The sequence below is a fragment of the Vipera berus genome (genome assembly GCF_964194415.1).
Source record: "Vipera berus genome assembly, chromosome: 5".
NCBI lineage: Eukaryota > Metazoa > Chordata > Lepidosauria > Squamata > Viperidae > Vipera > Vipera berus.
Window position 1 is genome coordinate 19,184,962 of NC_138207.1, and position 21,719 is coordinate 19,206,680.

General features: G+C 35.5%; 1 protein-coding gene across 1 annotated transcript in view; it reads left to right on the top strand.

Moving 5' to 3' along the window:
* ZBBX (zinc finger B-box domain containing) overlaps positions 1-21,352 on the top strand; it is a 40,202-nt gene extending 18,850 nt beyond the window's left edge. Inside the window, exons 8-20 of the mRNA XM_081329990.1 lie at positions 1,994-2,173; positions 2,915-3,095; positions 4,540-4,660; positions 6,380-6,482; positions 7,893-8,111; positions 9,431-9,510; positions 11,054-11,190; positions 12,308-12,558; positions 15,046-15,208; positions 17,307-17,459; positions 18,508-18,756; positions 20,444-20,564; positions 21,266-21,352. Of these exons, the coding sequence (XP_081186116.1) occupies positions 1,994-2,173; positions 2,915-3,095; positions 4,540-4,660; positions 6,380-6,482; positions 7,893-8,111; positions 9,431-9,510; positions 11,054-11,190; positions 12,308-12,558; positions 15,046-15,208; positions 17,307-17,459; positions 18,508-18,756; positions 20,444-20,564; positions 21,266-21,338 (2,031 nt within the window). The 3' untranslated portion in view covers positions 21,339-21,352. The remainder of the gene's footprint in view (positions 1-1,993; positions 2,174-2,914; positions 3,096-4,539; positions 4,661-6,379; positions 6,483-7,892; positions 8,112-9,430; positions 9,511-11,053; positions 11,191-12,307; positions 12,559-15,045; positions 15,209-17,306; positions 17,460-18,507; positions 18,757-20,443; positions 20,565-21,265) is intronic.
* Positions 21,353-21,719: the final 367 nt, after the last annotated feature.

Here is a 21,719-nt window from a genome sequence, read left to right on the forward strand (position 1 = left end):
GGGTTTATTTTCTATTACTATTATTCAGGATTGTTTTGATAATGAATCTTGATAATTGTATTAAGACTAAATTGTGTTACAATATTGTCTGATCTAAGAGGGGAGGGGTGTTATGTATTGGGCTCAATGGAAATACTATGTGGGTTGCTGGAGCAGCTAATGGCTCTCCAGCAACCCAGACTACAAGTCTCCAGTGCTGCTATTGGCTGTCCCTAGGCAGCAATGGTTGCTTCAAACCTATTGGCTGCCGCCTAGGGGCTAGACTATATATTGCGGCTAGTTACAGCCCAATTCTCAGTTCAGATCTTGCAAGCAATAAACCATGAGCTTTCCTGAACTCACTTGCCTCGTCTTCATTCCTGTGCCAAAGAACCCGCTACACAACAGGGGCCTCCTTGTATCTAGCAAAAAATGAGAATATACAGAGAGAGACAGACTCCAAACACCACAGAGTTGAGAAAGTCTAATGTTGAATGTAAAAAGCAATGCAATTAGACTGTTGTTTATAATATTAAAATATCTTCATTAACCCTTACAGATATCTTAGTGAATTTATATATTGTGTTATTTAGTCTCTTGATTCTGTTGGAGTAATTGTTTGAAGAACTTGTTCAAAACATGGAAGAAAAAATTCTAATGGTTCAGATATGTAATTTGCAAGGGGTATGCTGTAAAATCTTGTTTGTAAAAATGTAGTGTCACTAGCAGTGCCTTAAATATTCTCCAATTTTACAGTAAAACATTAGCAATTTTTATAATTAGATTTTCCCCCTAAAATGTTTAATGCTTTAAGATAATCGTGCTTGTGTCTCTGGCTGCTTTCTGTGTATTCATGTTTCTGACCTTTGGTTTTATAGAGTAAAGGCCATTTATGCTCTCACTTTCCCTTGCATATTAAATTCAATTAGTTACTTCTTGATTAAGCAGAGCAAATTGTATTATTTTCTTGGAATAAAAAGCCCAAAACCACAGATTGCCAGAGCTGATACATAACATATGTAGTTCTTTAATACAGGAATGTTTATTTATAATGATGTATTTTGGGATAAACACTAACTTGAATCTTTATTTGTTTTGTACAACAATTTTAATTATACTATCTATTTCTATTATATAGAATAATCTGTGTAATATTAAAATGAGTAGTACCTTTTAATTCTTAATATTTAAATTACCTGCTTTTTATTGATAGATTTGTGTTTTTCTTTGCTTAATCTTAATTAAGAATTTGCTATACTGTTGTGAATTTAGGCAGCCTAGGCTAACCAATATCTTATTATTATTTTTCTTTTAACAACCCTATAATCTCTTGCACTGGGGTGGAGTCAGTGACTGAATGGAGCTGAGCATTTACGGGCTGGATGCTCTTCCTGATGCCCACATGGAGTTCATAGAAGATATTTTCTCTTTGCTCCCAGACAGAAAAATATCTGCCACTACCTAGGATTGAACTCACAACCTCCTCAATGTAAGGCAAGAGCTCCACCTCTAGGCCACCACACCACTTACCGGTAGCTTCATGGTGGAATCGGGGAGGCTAAATGGAGCTGAACATTTACTGGCCGGATGCCCTTCCTGACACCTACGCAGAGTTCACAGCAGATATTTTCTGTCTGAGCCCAGAGACAGAAATACTGCCTCCTGAATGTGAGGCAAGAGCTAACAATCTTACATATACCCTAGTTAATTGTGTCAATGAGCATAGACAGCCATCTTAATGTGTTAAGAAAGGAAAGAATGGAATTTTTTGGAAATGGCTGAAATCCTGGAAAATAACTGAATAACAAAGCTGGTTATCTAGAAAGGAGCCAGAGAGAGAAAGGAATGAATGCAGGAAAATTAAATGAGAACTGCCAAATATTAATCTCTAAACTGTTTGCTTCTTTGCCTGATGTCATCAGAATAGGATGTCTACAGTCATCTGTTGATTATACAGGGATGCAAAGTTTTTTTGTATTTGTTTTGAGTTTCATATATGACTTTTTTTCCTTAGGGAAAAGCACGTATCTCAGTTGGAAAACTGGAAGCTGCACAGCAGTTCCTGAAAACTGTCAATCCAACAGAGAATAATAACTTCATAAATAATGGACAGGGGAAAAATGTGACCACTAGAGTAGAGGATATAGTTGCTGTTCCTCCATTTTCACCAAAAACACCAACAAATAATACTGAGGTAGTGTATGATGTTTTCAACCAGAAGGTTGGGATCTTAAAAACAGAGACACTTCTATAACATAATCATAACCAAAATTCACTTGCTTAGGATGTAGTCTAATCAAAGCAGCTCGGGGAAAATTCTTGAAAGAAAATAATTTGCTTTTCTATTTGTTGTTGGACAGTTGAATAATATTAGGTATTTGAGTTAATACCTAATATTTTATTAATTTTAATCCACACTTCACGACTATCCTGAGGCTAATAATGCATTTTTAAAAAAAATATTTGTATTGCATTATAACAAAATCATAAAATTGAGCATGACTCACTTAACAACTGCCTGGCTTAGCAACAAAAATTCTAGTAATAAGGACTACCTGTAGTACCTTACATATTATTTGTATGTATGTTGTTAAGGATGAGAGTAATGGCACAATATTATAGCTATGCCAAGCATTAATGAAATACATTGGCTTTAGTGACCCATCCCTCTTTGAACACAGTAGGTTTGCCCTTTGAAAGATATCTCTGGTTATCTGTGCATTCAAAAACAATAGTTTTCCTGGCAAAGCAGCTGTGTTTATGTATGTAGTTAGAGATAATTTGGAAAACTCCTTGAAGCAGCTGGGAATTTTATTTGTGCCAGTGTGCTCTGCAAAAGCATACTTTTAAAAGCTGCCCACAACCTATTTTATATCTGGGTGATGTACTCAAAAACAACAACTTCATTTAACTCAGGTTAATTTTTTTAATTCAGAAACATTCTATAGTACCGTCTACCGAGGACTGGGCTGAGATTCAAAATGGTGGATTTTTTCTGCATGGTACCTTTGATGAAAAAGAATCTGCAAAGTCTTTTCAAGAAGCTCTAAATCAGTGGAGAAGTGGAAATTGTTCCCAGAAAAGTAAAGAAGAACGTTCCTGCCAGGTTGAGTCAGGTACTGGATATGTTTGTTTTTTTAACGCAAAAATTTTGAAAAACCAGCATAAAAGTTTAACTTTATTTTCACTCTAAAAGTAGGAGATGGTTGCTTCTTTTCCTGGACATCAAAACAGTAACAAGTTGCCCCATGTTCTTCAAGTGGTATGCTTGTCTTTCTGTCTCTGTCTCTTTTTGTTTGCAATGCAAAATTACCATTCACATATTTAATCAGACATTATACTCTTTCACCATGTTTGTTTTAATCTGTACTTCTGTGCTGATTTTGTTCCCGGGGTAAGGGGGAGCTTATTTATCAAGACTTAATGGAATTTCAGTGCAAAGAGCTTATGATTGTGGCAGTATTGATTTTATGAATTGCATGTTATTCTAGTGAATATTAATACTGTATTCTGGATTATGTTTAAGGATTTTTTAAAAAAATATTCCACAGATTCTGTTAGCATTCTACAGTGAATATTAACAATCAGATAAACATGAATGAACATTCTATCATGTTTAGAAGGTGTGTAATAAAACCAGAAAAAATGGATAGAAATGCATATACTAATTCAGAAGACTTGTAAAGACTATAGTATAATTGAAACCAGAGCCTTTTCTTTTGGATCTCATGGACAGAAAAGCTAGGGAAAAAGTCATTTGTTGCTAAGTGAGTTAGATGTTCACTGAATCACTGCAGTTGTTCAGTTAGGAATATGGCTGTTAAGTGAATTTGGCTTCTGCATTGACTTCGCTTGTCAGGTTACAAAAAGTGATCACATGACCCTGGAATACGGCAACTGTTGTAAATATGAACCAGTTGCCAAGCAACTGAATTTTGATCACATGACCATGGGGATGCTGCAATGGTCGTAAGTGTGAAAAGTGGTCATAAATCACCTTTTTCTGTAACTTCAAACAGTCATTAAATGAACTGTTGTAAGTTGAGGATGACACTACTCACAATGGAGGAATGGTTAGTGAAGATGATAGAACTTGCAGAGATGATTAGAGAAAAGACACTAACTTTATTTATGGATGATTGGAAACCCCTTACATACTTTTTTGCGTGTACTAGGAAAAATGCAATTGATGATTAGAAAAAAAACCTAGATAATAGAAGAAGTGAGCTTTTGTTTTTGTCAACATAGATTCTCTGTATAAATGGGGAAAGACACCTTCAGCACAATGTGATTGCGGGGCTCCCCGACAGACTATGCAACATATAGTGAGGGAATGCACTTCAGAGAAATTGGAGGCCTCTTCTATTTCTTTTTATCCTTTTCCCCAGGATGTTGTGTCTTTGTCTTTTTGTCTTTTTTTCTTTCTTTACATTAGTTTTTGTTAGTTTTTATCTTCTCTTTAAAACTTTTAATACTTTTTTTTTATAAAATTACAATCAGGCAAAATTGGTACCTTCATGTGCTAAAATAATAGCTAACAATTTTCTCTTATTGTTATAGAAAATTCAGGTACATGTCAGGTGCAGACGAGCCCTCCAATTATGAAAAAGTCTATTGAAATTGAATTCAAAGAAGATAGCTTGAACTATATGGAAAGATTATTAATTAAGAAGCATAGAAGGTATTGACTGGATTGCTGCAATATGTGAGGGAAACTGCATTTTAAAATGAATGAAACTATATAATAATATTAGAAAACATTGCTTTGCAGAAGGATAGCTTATTCTAAATGCTGATTAGGAATGAAGTACAGTAATAAATACCCAAGGTGGGTTTTTTTGTTACCAGTTATATACCAGCAAGCAATTGCAATAGGTTTCAGATTCTTCATCAATAAAAGAAAATAATTGGAAGGAATGTTAGCATTGTAAACTGTTATTGTTTGCTGTTGAACTTGAATTATTGAGTTGCTTGTGAGCAAATGCTGATGAGAGTACAGAGAAGATGGACTAGATGACCTCCAAGGTCCCTTCCAACATTATTATTATTATTGTTATTGTTATTGTTATTGTTGAAAAACAGTGGACCATTCTTCAGTATAGCTCAGCTGTAGATGGTTTGAACAAAATGTTGTTTACTACAATTTATTTATTATTGCAGTTTTTAATACAGATATTTGTATCCTTCTCAAAACATTCTAGGGGCTTACGACAGTATATTAAAAATACCCAACCTTTAAAAAAATGCTGCTGTCTTCACTTTCCCAAAAAAAATTAATGGAAGAGAATCATAGGACTGGAAAGGACCTTGAAGGTCTTCTAGTCCAAACCCCTGGCCAAAGCAGAAGACCTTATTCTCTCCCAACAAATGAATATCCAGTCTTTTCTTGAAAATCACTAGCGATGGAGCTCCCTCAACTCTGGGAGGCAAGATGTTCCATTGACTAATTGTTCTCACTGTCAGGAAGTTTCTCCTTAATTCCAGGTTGGATGATTCTCAAACTAGTTTTCACCCATTGCTTCCTGTCCTGTCCTCAGGTGCTTGGACAACAAATCAACCCCTTTTCTCTGTTAAAGCCCTTCAGGTATTTGAAGACGGCTATCATGTCACCCTAAGCCTTCTCTTTGTTAGGCTAAATATACCTTGTTCCCTTAACCATTCATTGTACCATTTAGCCCCAAGATCCCTTATTATCTCTATTCTCTGCACTCTTTTTAAGGCTTCATAATCTTTTTTGGTATCATGGTATCATGATGCAGTAGGCCAGGCGTGGCCTTACTTGTGCAGTATAGAGTGATACTATCATTTCTTGTGTTCTTGATGCTATCCCTGTGTTGATGCATCCTAGAATTGCATTGGATCTCCTTCCTAAAGGATAAAAGCAGGAGACTTAACTAGCTCCACAAGAAAAGTTGTTCCAAAGTAAAGGAACTACTGCTGTGAATGCCATTTCCACTTCTCTATACCTTCGATTTCACTAAAATGAGTATCATAGCATCCTCTCCTGGCTGTATCGTATCAGGTGGGCAGATTCTACCTGGAGAAGACAATAGGCTTTTATAAGCAACAAACTAGCATCTTGAATTGGGCTTGGAAACTTCTTGGCAACTGGTAGAATGCTTTCAGATTAGGTGTGATTCTGCTGAGACTGGTCAGCAAGTAAGCAACTGCATTTTGTGCAACCTGCGACTTCAAGGTCATATTCATGGGCAACTCCACATGCACCTTGATCAGCTGCTGAAATTAGTTATAGTTTCCTGGCCACAACATCTACCAGTATTCCAGCAGGTATTATTGAGTCCACCAACAGATTATGCACTTGATTTTTCTTGCAGTGTATAATCCTATTAAGATTATTTTAAAATTTTTAAAGCACTATCTTCCTTATGTTTGTTTCTAGAACTCCAGTTGATCAATTGTCATATGACGTTATAATGGATGAATTAAAACTCAAGGAATCATTATCAAGTGACATTCCTGATAGTTGCAGCAGAGAAGAGGAAGTACAAGAGGCAGAAGAGGAGGAGGAGGAGGAGGAGGAGGAGGAGGAGGAAGACATAACAAATGCTCGTGATATAGGTTAGTTGGCTTTTCATACATCATAGTATGTCTAAGACAAAACCACTACAAGAATTCAGTTAGTAAATTAGCTTTGGGGGAAGTGAAATGAGATATTAGTCAACACCAACATGTGCCAGGGGAATGTTTAAATACAACCAGATATTGCTGCACTAAACCCAAAACAAAGATTTGCAGTAGTGTAGAAAACAGAAAGATTTTTGAGAAAAAGGAAACTATAATCATTGAACCCATTCTCATTATTTAAAAATCTGATCTGAGTGAAACCCACATGGTACAATTATAGGGAAAACTATAGTTAGGATTCCTAGGTATTGGTTTGGCTTATTATACAGGGTCTTTGTTTTTCTTTGCCCCTTAACAAGTGTAGAGACAAAGGCAGAATCTTTCTTCATTTGGGAGCCTAGATAAAGAAGGAATCAGCAGAAAAAATAGCTGATATATTTTTTCATCCCAACTCCTTTCAATTAAGAGAAAGCTGTAATACTTTACTGCACCTTACTGCCCTGTGCTGAATGGAGAACTAGGAATCTAGTCAAGTTACATATATGCTTAGATAAGGACAGAAAATGTGGGAAAATACCTTTCTCCTCCTTTAGCATAATCAAAAACCTGCTAGACTCTTGGGAATCCATCTCACCAGAAGGTAAAGTATCTTTAGAAAGCAGAGAGACAGAATTTTGGATGTCTAGCAAAATATTGTTCTTTAGATACTGGCACAATTTAGTATGATTCCTACTCTTTTGACAAAGAAACCCCCCCCCCCCCGTTATTAATTTACTATTAACAGTTGGCATTTGACCTAGAAAATGTTTTATTTATTAAAATTATGTCCTTCCTTTTTTCTGTACCAGAACTCAAAAGCTCCATGCACTGGAATATTGGTTTGTCTCCTAGTTAGTGTGTTTTCATAGCAAGATGCACATTTAATCCATATAATTTCTTTAGTTCTATTATTTATATCCCACCTTTGTTATTTTTACAGATAAGGTGATGAATATGTCCAACCCACTTCCTTGTGATTCATGTCAATTTTCATTATAAATGGATCTGCCTTCTTTAGAAATAAGCAGGAATGATCAAAGTTCTTATTCAGCTAAAGAATTTTTACATAATTGTATATATATTTAAAATTGCTAATAAGATTACTTTCATTAAAATCAGCAGAATATATTCTAAACATAGAAGAATTGTCATTTTACTTATGTGGTTTTCCATATTCTTTTATTATTCATATGTCCATGGGATTCATATAGTGCAAACTATCATTTTCAATAAAGATACATCTTCTAATTTTAAGTACTATGCTAAATGTCTAAAACATTCATTCCTAGAATATAAGGCAAGAAAACCATATTCTTTCAACAAGCATGTATTGTTATTCTAGTCATGCAGAAATATTTATTACCAATCTTAAAAACTGGTTGATGACATTTTTTTTATTTCCAGCAATAGAAATGAAAAAGTATTGGGCAGATGTTTTGGAACAAGAAGAGCTTGAGATTGTTCCTACAAGTTCTGAGCCTTCTTTGAAAATCAAGATCCTTGATGATGTAAGTAATATAATGCCTAGTTAGTTCTCTTTTAATTGGGTCACTTATATATTACAAAAGTATATAATGTTTTATCTTCATATGTGTAGCTTTATGTTAATTATTTGACAACCTATTTAACTAAGTCACATCTGTGTGCTATGGCCAGAGCAATATTGAATGGGACATGTATAGTAAGTTTTGGTTTTCTTGTTGTTCAGTTGTGTCTGGCTTTTCATGACCCCAAGGACCATGGCATGCCAGGCCATCCTGTCTCCATGGTCTCCTGGAGTTTTTCCAAATTCAAGTTCATTGCATCCATGACACTATCTAACCACCTCATCCTTTGCTGTCCCCCTCTCCTTTTGCCCTCAATCTTTCAAACTATTTTTTTTGTTAGTGAAGGAAAAAGATTATTTAGGCAGAACAAAATCAATCTAGCATTATTTAAACTTAAGCAAAACACAGAATCAACAGTTTAATAAAGTTAATTGTACTACAGGTAGTCCTTGCTTAGTGATAGCATATATGACCCAAATTTCCATTGCTAAGTAGTGTGATTGTAAAGCTCATTGCATCACCATGCCACTTAGCGATGGCCATTCCAGCAGTTCTCACGTCATTAGGTGAATCACTGTGTGTCATTAAGCAACGACCTCATGTGACCACAACTTTTGACTTTCTGTCAGCTTCCCTGTTGACTTTGCTTGTGGGAAGCCAGCAGGGAAGGTTGCAAATTGCAATCATGTGACTGTGGAAAGCTGAGATTGTTGGAAATTCAGACCGGTTGACCAGCAACAAGATCACAATCATATGACCATTGGGGTGCTGTTCTAGCTGGAACTTTGAGGATTGATTTAAGGATAAAAATGTGCAGCATAACTAAGACATCATTTGGATACATCATCAAATGTTACACCAAATTGTTACCTCCATGGTGTATAATAGAAGACAGAATCACCTGGTATTCTATTTTCCAGTTTAGTCCACACTCTAAAGGGTTATCTGAAAAGTTTTGTGCTTTTTGGTATATAAAGGTAAATAATATAGAACATTTTATTAAATTCTCCACACTCTTCATCCTTTATATATTGTTGGTGGGGTTTTTTGCTTTACTTTTGTTTGCTTTTTTCCTCATTTTTGCCAGCTGTTTAAATGTTCACTAATGTTTGATAAGTAAACCTCAAACTATATTTTTTTAACTTTAGTGAATAGAATCTGTGCTTCGTGCAAACTAATAATTTACCTATCACAATTTTCCTACAAATACAAAGTCCATTATGTTGTAAAGATAAAATGTAATATAAAATGTAAAACCCATGTATTTATTTTTTTATAAGGCTTGTAAAGAGGAGACAGAAGAAGAGTCCACTAGTTTTATAGTAATGGAAGCTGGGTCTGATGAGCTGATATATTATGGGTAATTATTTCAACCTAATTATGAGTTGTGCATTGTGAAAGAGCCAGATTGCACCTTAAACTTGATAAACATTTCAAGAATACCAACAGATCTTGAATGAGTCTCCAGAACAAGATGGGTTGCATTCTATGATATTGAAGAAACTGCTGAAGATGTGGCCAAAAGTCTTTGAGAAATCCTGAAGACTAGATGAGCTACCGGATTACTGGAGAAAGGCAAATGTCTCAGTTTTTGAAAAAGGAAGGAAGGAGGATCTAGGGAACCACAGACCGATCAACCTAGCAACGATACCTTGGAAGATCGTAGGGTAGCTCATAAAGCAATCAGTCTGTAAGCATCTTGGAAACAGTGCAGTGATTACTAGAACACGGGTTAGTCAAAACAAACAAGTGTGGTCTGAGTTACAGCCCCCCCCCCTTTTTAAAAAGGTAATTTATTGGATTATAGGAATGCAATGAATAGTGTATTTCTTGACTTGAGAACACATTTGACATAGTATTGACAAGATTCTGCTAAGAAGGCAATAGAAATGAATGGCATATTAAATGGATTCACAGCTGTTGTAAAGAGAACAAGTATACTTTTTTTTATTAATGAGTTAAATAAAGGTCGGAAAGACTACTACCAGATTTGCAGATTTCACAAATTAAATGGGCTAGCTAATACTCTAGGTCAGTGGCCCCCAACCTTTTGAGCACAAGGGACTGGTTTCATGGAGAAAGGTTTTTCCATGGACTGGAGGGGGTGTGGTTTTGCGTGCTGCCTGCATACTGCAGATGGGGCTTCCCTTGTTTCCACAGCCCAGTTGCTGGCACATCCTGGACTGGTGCCAGTCCACAGACTGAGGGTTGGGGACCCTTGTTCTAGGTAATCTTTATATGTACTAGGCTTTCATTCTGAAAACGTATATGTTAAATGTATGGATGTAAGTATATTCCAATTTGAATGAATTAACCTTTATTGTCAAAGTACAACCATGTATACATTGAGATTGGCTGAGCCTCCCTTTGTGCCCCCCACCACAACTCACAGTGACAACAAAACCACCATCTTGTTACACCATGTGAGCTAATTGCACAACACACTGGCCTCGCAAGTCAATCATACATAAAATTATAAAATTGTTTCCCATTCAAGAGCCTAACAGCCCATGGATAGAAGCTGTTCTTCAGCCTGTTGATATGGCTGGCTATAGTCCTGTATCTCCTACCCGATGGTAGGAGAGTAAAGTGATACTGACCAGGTTGTGAGTCATCCCTGAGAATTTTCCTCACTCTTCCAAGGCTGCGAGCCCTGGCGATGTCATCCAGTGGTGTCAGGGGACAGCCCACTAATTAAGCAATTAATGTTCAAATACCTTCACTATGAAATCATCAAGAAATTGCAATATACAGGTTGCAGTTTCAACATTTGTTAAAAAAAAGTATTCCTGCGTATATATTTAACCCATAGAAATCTGATGATGCCCTAACTTGATAGTTTGATCATTTTTAATTCTATTTTTTCCTTTTTTTAAATTCTATTTTTTCCCTTTTATCTCAAGTGGTACTCAGAAGACTGAACCAGATATTTTTCTGCCACCCTCCATCAATATGACTACAAGGTCACCTCTTTCTTCTGTAGTTGACAGAAAAAAGGGCTTAACTTTTCTTTGTAACAGACATGAAGAAACTCCTAAAAGTAAGCTTATAACATTTTCCTCTGCTGTGAAAGTAGACTTGTGTCAACATTTTTCTAGCCTCGTTCACAAACTTCATAGGGAGCCTTGCTAATAGCTTCTATATTTTTCTTAAGGGTATAACTTCAGAAAAACTGCTAATATACTCACTAGTCCACTGGGATGTACATACATTTTTAATATAAGTGTCTTTTACTTCTTGTTTTAGCCCAGTAAAACAAGTTGACAGAACTAAAAAAAAACACAATGCCATATAGGTCTAAAACTATCTTCATTAGAGCAGCTGAAGTGACAGAATCTTTCAAATCTGTATGTGCTTCCTTCCTCCCTCACTTTGTGTGAATAAGGGATATATCAAGTGCAAAAGGCCAGTCCACATGTCAAGGTTCAGTTAAGCTGATTTATTGCTAAACAGCCTATGCACATGAATCTTCTCAGTTAATGGTCAGCACCCGTTTGGAGTTAAATAAGGATCAACGGCACACAAGGAGGGTTGGACCTATTTCACTTGTGGCTACGTAGGGATTCTAGGCTGATTCCTTTTTTCACTCCCCACCCCCACCCCCACCCGGTTCTGCCACGCCCTCTCCTACAGGAGGGACCTGAGATATTTGTTCAAATTAGTTTGTTGGAATGGACTCATTCAATGGGCTTGTCTGACTGTTGCCATCGGAGCAGATCACTCCACTGTCCTTCAAGGCCATTCTTTATGCCTTCTACATTTCCAGTCATATATAAAATTATTTCTAATGGGTACATGGCTAGACGAGAGACCTGTATGGATTTAATAATTTAGCATTCAGAATAGCTAGAGGACAAGGTGAAATGTGGGAAGGGGTAAATGAAACTTGGAAAATTGTACAGGGATATTTTTCCCCTGATTAACCTTAATTAATAAGCTTTTGAACTGTAAATGCTAAAATAATATCAGCAGGAAGCTAGCAATATAGCAGTTTCAGCCCGCATTTTGGTATATCAGTCTGGGAAGCAGTTCTGAATAAAGCTTCTTGGTGTTCCATGTGAGCTGATAAAACTCAAAGGCTAATTATTCGAGAGGCTATGTGCAGCGATTTAAACTTGACAAGATCTTTTTGCTTTTTTTTTGTCTCAAATCTTTAGCAAGAGCATCTTCACAGTTTGAAAGAGCTGACGTGGCTGATAGTTTTTCCTGTAGAGAAGGCATGGCTCCCAACTCCTTATCTGAAAGAGTAATAACAAAAGGCAAGAATGGTAAAGCCAAAAAGAAAAGCTTTTGCATGTCAAATGAGCAGACACCAAGTCGTCCTCAACTGGCTGCCAGCAAATCTTTCCCAGCAATGGAGTTAGTTAAAGAAAAGAAGGTGTCTCAAGTTGCTCCAAAAGATTCTTTGGTACTGTTACTGTTCATATTCTTACTACTTAACTGCTGTTTTAGCTTGGGGGGGGGGATTTTTCCTCATTATTCATTGGACTAATTTTTTAGAGTGCCAGTCAGAATCATTTCTGGTTGTATGGCAGAGTGTACTTTCAGGCTGTCACTCAAATTGAAATCCCTTATGTTTTGGTGGAATTCTTGAATCCATGAGATCTATGAAGCAAAGGGAGGAAGGAGAGGAAACAGAGAACAAAATATAATCCCGAATTTCGGAAGAGAGCTTATATGTAAGGGGAAGCAAAGCTACTCGGATTTATGTTGACCCTATCTTCATGATTATTGATACCATTTCCTGCCTTTTATCCCCTTGCTTTAGCGTCTTTCATGGGAAATAGTTTCTAATCACACACTGACATTCTGAGAGGTCTCAAAAGAATCTATAATAAAAAAATCTGTTTACCTGGCATGCACAGAAACCAAATTCCAGGGAAGTTCTGTGAAGATTTTTACAGTAGGAAATCCTCAAGCAGTCAGGAATGGGAATGGAGCTGCCATTCATGTTTCCAATTTCCTCTTTTTAAATTATTCCGAGAAGAAAAGATTCCACATTATTATTGGTTGGTGATGGGGAGGAAGGGAGACTGATGTATTTCCTCCTGTGTCCCACTTGTTTGCTCAATGACACGTTGAAAAGATCTTTGGTGTTCCTGCAGATGGTTTTCTGTCAGTGATTTATTCAGCAAGTACATAGCCGTGCCTAGGATGATTCTTTGCACATTAAGATGCAGCTGACGCAGATGTGTGAATCTTTACTGGGTTGACAATTGTGTTCTTCTTGTAAAAAAAAATCCTCCTTAAGGTCATACAGACCAATCCAGAGTCATCACTACACACTCCCATAGGCACGCTTTAGATGCCTGTCTTAAGGGACATCTGACCTTTAAGGGACTTTTCTGACCTTTTTTTTCCACTTCTAAAAAACTTACCATAGGTTCATTTCATTATACCTTTACTTTATTTAGAGAGTTTAAAAAAAACAAAAAAACCCATACCATCACACAGTTATTTTTTCTCACACGTTAAGTCACACAACCCTTTATCAAGTATGTAACATATACATACTATCTCTTATATACAGTTTATTTAGTTCACTGTCTTGCTTTATTTTTTTTATTGTCTTTTGATCTCTGCTTCCCACACTACCTTCCTTCATTGGGCAACCACTTTTCTATAGCAATTTCTGTTTTTTTTCCCTTTAATAATATTTCAGTGGAAGCGTAAATGACAGGAGTGGAGGACGTGGTCTTAGACAATAGTTCAGTGATTCTTGACCCTAAATAGTTAGTTGCATTCATTTAAATATATTTATGCATTAATGATTCCCATTTGAAACTCTCTGTATTGTGAGAATATATTAGATTTCACCGGGCTGTTTTTAATATTACAAACTTAATTTTCTTATGCTGTATCCTTTAATTATTTTATAATAGCCTCAAAGAAGATTTGTATTGCTTGGCTGTTTCAAATATCTAATATAACACCAGCCTTAAGCACTTACTTAATGTTCCTCCTTTAAATGTAATTTTTTTAAAAAAAGAAATAATATTGGTACAACTGGCCACTGATCCTGTGCATGTGTGTAAAATTTGCTTCCAGCATTTGCACTGACAAATGAGACCATTTGGTTAGTTGGACAGCAGCATCTACATTTGTTTTGTGTTTTTTAGCTGTACTATAGCTATGACATCCCATTTCTGTATGCCTTTAAAAATTGTATTTTATTTCATACATCATTTTATTTCTGTGGAACCGAGCATATTTCAGTATATGCAAATCCACTTACATTTCCTATGCTGTGTGAAGAAGCCTGAAAGAAAACAGGTGGATAACTTCAGAATTTTAATTCAGTTTATAGTATTAAATAAATACTATAAATATAGTTGCTCATATTTAAATATAATCATGCCTGCATACCTTACTGGTTCTATGTAGAGATGGAGCTTAATGAAAGTTTACTAAAACAAGAATTGACTGCAAAATTATTTGATTAATATTTGGCAATCTAGGAACAAGTTCCGCCAAATGTAAGAAACCTAATTCTGAGTAGGCAAGACAGGGCAGCAGTATCACTACTATATTCCTACTGAATGCATTATACTTAACGTTGGTTTCCTAATATTCTACTTTCTCTGTTGGGCAAGGTGATCAGCAGGTCGTCCTGGTACCTTTGGGGAAATCTCTGGGTATAGGATGTAGCTTGACTAAAACAAAATCCCCCCCAAAAAAACCTCAATACCATCAGCAAAACCCAAGCTATAATTTCATTGCTTACTTGGAGCCTTAAGGAGAGACAGTAAATGATGATGGCCCTAACTATTCTGCTTACATCAAGTTACTTTGGATTTTAGATCCTTTAAACGGGTCGTTCTATGCATGAGTTCATGTGGAGGAATTTAAGACAGCACGTAGTGTTGTTTTTCTAGTCTTTTTTTTGTCTTTCTAGTTGTCACAGGTAGCCCTAAGAGAGAAACCTGTTTGTAACCCATATCAAGGACTTGAAGAATTTTTTACAATGGGTACAAATCGTCTGCAACTTAAGATGGAATTCATTCCTTCACCATGCAAGGCCCGAGAGACTCCAAAGAACTACATTTCATTTCCAGGTAGTCGTGCATAGGAACATTTCTTTTCTGCTTATTCAGAACATCTTAAGGCAATGATGATTTCACTTTCATTTTTAAATTAAACATTTTTGTCTGTGACCGTAGCATTATGCACAAGCAATTTTGGCTTCAATTTGTACAAATGTTATATCTAAAAGACACACAAAAATATTGCACCATTTTAAAAAGCTGGCATTCTCTTACGCCATACGTAACCTCTAAGCAATATCACATTACACTTATTAGTGGGAAATATAATTAAGTATTTGATTTCTTTTTTTATTCAAGTGATGGTTGATGGAACCATTTCCTCTTTATCAAGAGAGCTCTTTGGGTAATCATTAATTAATCATGTAGAGATAGCTCAATTGCTTAATAAACAACCTAGCCATTAATGAAAAAGCTACATATTGTCTTAAAACACTTTCCCATTTTACTTTTGTTGGCTGGTAAAATAAATGTTTTGAGTTCATTTTCTGGGGTCATTCGGGCTTTAACCTTGGAATGTTTATCATCTTGAGGTTGCAGCTGGGGTCAAGTTTACTTTCCACCAAATCTGTCCAGAGGAAAGGCTATGAATTAAAAGGTCTTTCAAAGGTTCCGGTTGGTAACACAGTATGACAGCAAGACAGTGTCAGCTCAAGTCTCAAGAGCTTTCACTGAAATTCCTTTTCAACTCAAGGTGAAACACAATAAAAGACAGGCATACAATAAAATAACTGTAAAAAATATTTTTTTTAAAAAAAAACAAGGAAATCATAAAGGAATTAGCAGTTACGATTTAATAGCACGATGGAGGATCCAGGTATTTTCTAACATCTATAGCTATCAATAAGAATTTTGTAATGTTAGAGGTTTCTGAAAAATTATTACCAAAGAGAAGACAGCCTCCTGGTTGCAATGGCAATTAGAATTATTAGCAATTGGAGGAATTGAACATGATTGCCATTGGGTGTACAATGGACATTTTAATGGCACATGTGAAACCATGTTTCCCTTTCATATGGAAGGCTTATCTATCTATGTTACTTATTGCCCTAATAGATAGTTCCCCACTTCAGGCCAAAGTAAATAGAGTCTTATGTGGACACTGTTACCCACACTTTAGTTTCATACAGGCAGAGGTACAGAACTAACATAGGATAGCGTAGCACATGAATTGCTAACCATAAAGACTTTTCCTTAACTCTTGTCTTTGCTGCTTGTTGTAATTCCATGTACTAATGCTCTATTGTTGTAGAAAGCTACCTAACTTCAGAATGAATTGTTCATTGGCTGGAAAAAAAAAACAAATAGGCAGAGAGAAATTCAATTCATGGGTCTGAATTCAGAATAAGTCTGTTTGGACTTTTCTCTTACTAACTCTGCTAAATAGAAAGTAATTAAATATTTGCATTCACTTTATTTTGTGTCTATGAGTTGATGAGAACTTTTATTTGATCTACCTATTTTTACCATGTAATGTATCTATACATTGATTATTTTTAATTAGATCTCCATATTAGCAACAGCTCATTATGGTTTTTAGACAAAATGATGGACGTAAGTCTGTGTTTAATTTAATAAGCCTATGACGTCTTTCACTTTTCCTTTTTTCAGTGTTTAATACAGAAAGAAAATGATGCTGAATCAAGACATTGCCTTTAATAGTTTGTTTTATTAAAATTTGCCCTTGTCAATTTAAACTGGCTGCTACCAATTAATCAACTTGAATATCTAGATGAATGATTTAATTAATGCAGTCTTCTAAACAATTTTTTTCCAGTTGTTTGGTACATAAGTTTCCCATCTTTGCTTTCTCACAGTATACACTACAGATTTACTGCTTGCATGGTTTTAACAGCAGTTGGGTAGGAAGTAAGCAACTGAAAAATCTTCACCTGCTTAATTTCTATGGGTCAGGTTGCTATTGAAAATTCAAGATGAAGAGAGAGAGAGAAAATTCTATCATTGTATTGTTCAAGTTCTGGGAAAGGATAGATGAGGATTTAAGTAGTTACTTAATGGTGCATGCATATAAAACAATGGCTGTTGACCAGTATAAAAATACTTAATATAAAACATCTGATTGTCTTAATTGGATCTATATTTTCATCTTCAGGACCTGAACAGTGGACAAGGCACTTGAGTCTAGGGGAATGTGCTGATGAATCTGTAGTACAAAAAATAATGAACAGTGAGCTTGGTAGACCATTAAGTAGACTGGGAAGGCAAACTCCACGTACTCGACTTTCTCAGCCAAACTTATCCATTGGTGAGTGCTTTCCAAAACTAATTGGGTTCTGACAGCAGTAATTTAACCTCCCTGCATAACTCCTTCCCAACACTATAACCAGCAAATGAAAGCCAGTATTTCAATATTTCAGTTCATTGAACATTATTTTACTTATTGACTGATGTTAGATGTAGTGTGAAGAATTAAATCCAGCAGTTGAGATTTTTTATGTACTGACATATGATGGACAGTCATATATGCACGTATTTCCAAAAAACTATTTTGGTGGTAATAGAACTGCTGCTGCATTGTCTTTTTTTAAAAAAAATCTGAAATAGTAATCTCCATAATTGCATTTCTGCAAACTCATTCCCCTTTCTGGCCTTCTGCTTGAAGTAGCATGTGTAGAGCTAGGGTTTAATAAATGTTTTATTTGTCTGGCTTACTATATAATCAAGTAGCTCATTCGGGAATCAGGAAAGAAGCAGCAATATTTTTTATTCTTTGTTATTCAGGACTTACGAAATGATAAAATAGAGTATACTAATAGCAAACCCATCCTCAAGGTTTTGGTCTTCATGCAGACAGAATGTCTTATTCAGAAAAAAGAGGTATAGTACTAGCAGGCTCATAAAAGTTTGCAGAAATACTGTATAACTAAATAATAGATTAATAACTACAGAATTCAGATTAATTACTGTGGAGGAGAGACTGGAAAATTCAAAAAGGAATGAAACACTGTACCCTGGAAAAAAGCATACAATCCACATTACAACAATTGTGTCCCATGTACATTTTCTAATATCAGTTATAGTTGAAATGTTATAACTGTTTATCATGGAAGGAAAAATATACAATACGAAATCGTAATTTTTCACTGTGTTTATTGTTACTTTAAACCAGTATTTCTCAGCCTTGTCTCCTTGAAGATGTGTGGATTCCAACTTCCACACATCTTCAAGCTGCCAAGATTGAGAAACACTTGCCTTAGACGATCAGGATCCAGAATATGATGCTTTACTCCCAAACATATTAGTTCTCCCAATGCAATGCTCAAAACAGATATATTTCTCTTCTTTTGTTTCAGGTAATGCTTCCTCAAGACCCTTCTCTGCAAATATTCCCCTTTGCAGAATTGCTAAACACCATCCTCGCCCATCTTCAGTCATTGAAATAGCATCCAAACATTTGAATACACAATTATTATCAAAAGCTGCTTTTGAAATTTCAGAAATTTCAGACATTGATGTCACTGAGAATGATGATCCTTTTTTAGAGTTTTACACTAGTCAACAAACCCTAATAGATTTAGACCATGAATTAAAGAGTATTTCAGGTAATTATGCCCATTCATTAAATTTTCTTAGTAAAACAATGTAATTTTGACAGTAACATTATAGGGTCTTGTGTTTTTTGCACATTTGTGCGTGTACATTTTCGTAATTACACTCGTAAACTGAAATGTAAACAATTTTATTTATTCTGCCCTTAGCTAAAGAATGGAAGTCATAAATAGGTAGTCAAGGTGTAGCATCCCTCTGCAGTGTCTATTTCTAAATATTCCTTTGGATATAAACACAAAGCCTTATTGATCAAATTATAATTCAGTTCAAATGAATTTGTCCTAGGTATCATGTTCCCTTTTTTTTTTAAAGAACAGTGATGTTGAAGGAAAAAGGTTGGTTTGGAAAGCTATCGATTGATATTTGGGTATAAAAAGATTGGCTATTATAGTAATTTTTTTAATGGGTTAGGTCATATGGTGAGCCCCATTTCCTTTCGCTGACACAGGAGGACTGGGAACAGAGAACCAAAGTCACCTAACTAGTATAAGGATATTGAAGAGCAGAAGAAATCATCTTTGGGAAGGCTACTTGTCAAAGGTTTAGAGGAGGATGGAGCAGAAAGAAAAGTTTGTGATTAACGAAATGGGTCAGAGTGGAAAGAAGTGAGGAAGCATGGATTAGCAAGCAAAGAAATAAATTCATATAATATGTATTCATTGTTCGGAATTCTAGCTTTCAGTATGAATTACTTTCAACAAACAGAAATTGTATTTATTTATTAGGAAGTCAAACTGCAGTAGATGTTAAAAAAGTAAAAGGGAAATGTTTCCCCCGTCTGACTCTAGAGGGTGGTGCTCATCTTTGTTTACTAGTTGAGGAAGCCAGCGTTGTCTAAAGACACTTCTGTGGTCATGTTGCTGGCATGACTATAAATTGAGGCTCATGGAGCGCTGTTGCCTTCCCACCAAATTGATACCTTTTATGTACTTGCATTGGCATGCTTTTGAACTGCTAGGTTGGCAGGAGCTGGTGCAAGAATGTGAGCTCATCCCATCATGTGGTACTTGGGTCTTGAACTGACAACCTTCCGGTCAGCAAGCCCAACATCTTAACCGCTATAACCACCAAGCCCTATAACAGTAAATGTTACAAGCATATAATTTAGATTTTAAATTTTCAGTAGAATTGAAAACCCTAAGACATAATGTTTTGAACAATTCATTTGTGCACGACATTGTCAATGTCTAAATCAAAAAGAAGTATAGACTACTTTGCATTAAGTTGGGTGTATCTCCAACAGCCTTCAGAATATGAAATCCTTACCAATAGCCCAGCCACATTTCCTATTTAATTAGCTTCTCTGTTAATATGGCAGATTGGGAGAATGTAAGAAGTGTTGAATCCTTTGGTAGAAATCATTTGTGGTATGGTATATTTCCTTTTCATTAATTAATGCTATTGCTTTCCGTAGAGCATTGTAGGTCTGACCTGGCATTGTGTGATAGTTCAATAAGTTTATAGCAAAGTCAATTAAATAAGTAGAGCTCTATATTACATCGAAAAGTTTTCAGCACTATTTTGGACAAGAGTATTTTCTTCTTTTTCAGTAGTATGTAAGATACTTTGTATGTAAGATACACATTGTCAGGGCTAGTTGTACTTCCTTATGCTTTGTATTTCAAACATCTAAGAATTTCCATTGCCTGTAATTTTTAAAAAATACATTGAATATTTCAGATTCGTGGGAAAATCTCAATGGTTTAAACTGTGGAGACTTCAGCGGACATTCAAAAATCACATATCGGGATTTGCATAACAACCATGAAATAAAAGACTGTAGTCAAGGTGATGCTGTAAGGTTAGTTAATCTTGACTTTTATTAAGCTTTGAGAACACTTCTCTGGTTATCTCAATAAACCTTTGTGAATAAAGGCAATTTTCTTATATAAAATATTCCTTACATTTCTTCGAATAATTTTCTGTAAACAGTGCAGTTCGTTCTGATTGTTAGAAGCATGCTGCCCTCATGTAGGTTAATATATTTTTCCTAATTATTTGCTAATATAATTTGCTTCCCAATTATTAGCTCATTTGAAAAATGTTCAATTATACATGGCTTGAAAGCATTAGACTTTCTCTGTTTCTAATAATATTGAGATCTTCCCTCAAGTAAGAAGTCTGCAAGGATACTTCTTCATTTTTCTCCTACTCCCTACTTATGTTATCCAGTTTAGCCTCTTCCACTAGCTTCCGCAACTACTGTGGTATCAGTGGAACCTTTCAGATGATTTCTGGGTGCTCTTTTTAAAATCCAAATTCATGGAATTGTAATTAATGTTCTAAACTACCATTCAAAAGAGGGAGCAAAGAAAGAGCATTTGCTAGAACTGCTGTCTACTGATCTTTATACCTAGTGTAGACCACATGTTTTTTCCAGTGGTAAGATGGAATATTTCAAGTTCTCTTGGTAAGATCTAAGTGTTCCTACATGACTGCCCAACAGAAGATATTCACCTTTTTAGAAAAATGAAATTTATAATTTCTTTTTTTATTTTTTAGTCTCTATGACGAACATTATACAGATGATGAAGAAGACCAGATGGACAGACAACATGTGATAGAATTGCAATGAAAAAAGAATCCAACCTCATATAACCATCTATTTCAGCTTTCTAACCAATCCAAAATGCTTGTCTCATATATGGTGGATCAACTAAACTCATGAGAAAGTAAATAAATAAATTAAGTACACATTGATACTAAAAGATAAACGAAGAAAAATATATCTGGGCTTTTCTTATATCAAAATTCCTGTCCTTTTCTGTAAGAGAATTTAATTCATATTTGTCGTATGTGTACCAATGAAGCAAGGAGTCAGATTCATCCAGAAATGCTGTTTATATAATTTTCTAGTTCCTCAAAACTCAGTGTAAGGGTGAGTGACCCAAGTCCTCCAAACAGAACTGGTAACTGGTGCACCTCTTGACTAATGATTGTAGTTCGCCTGAATATC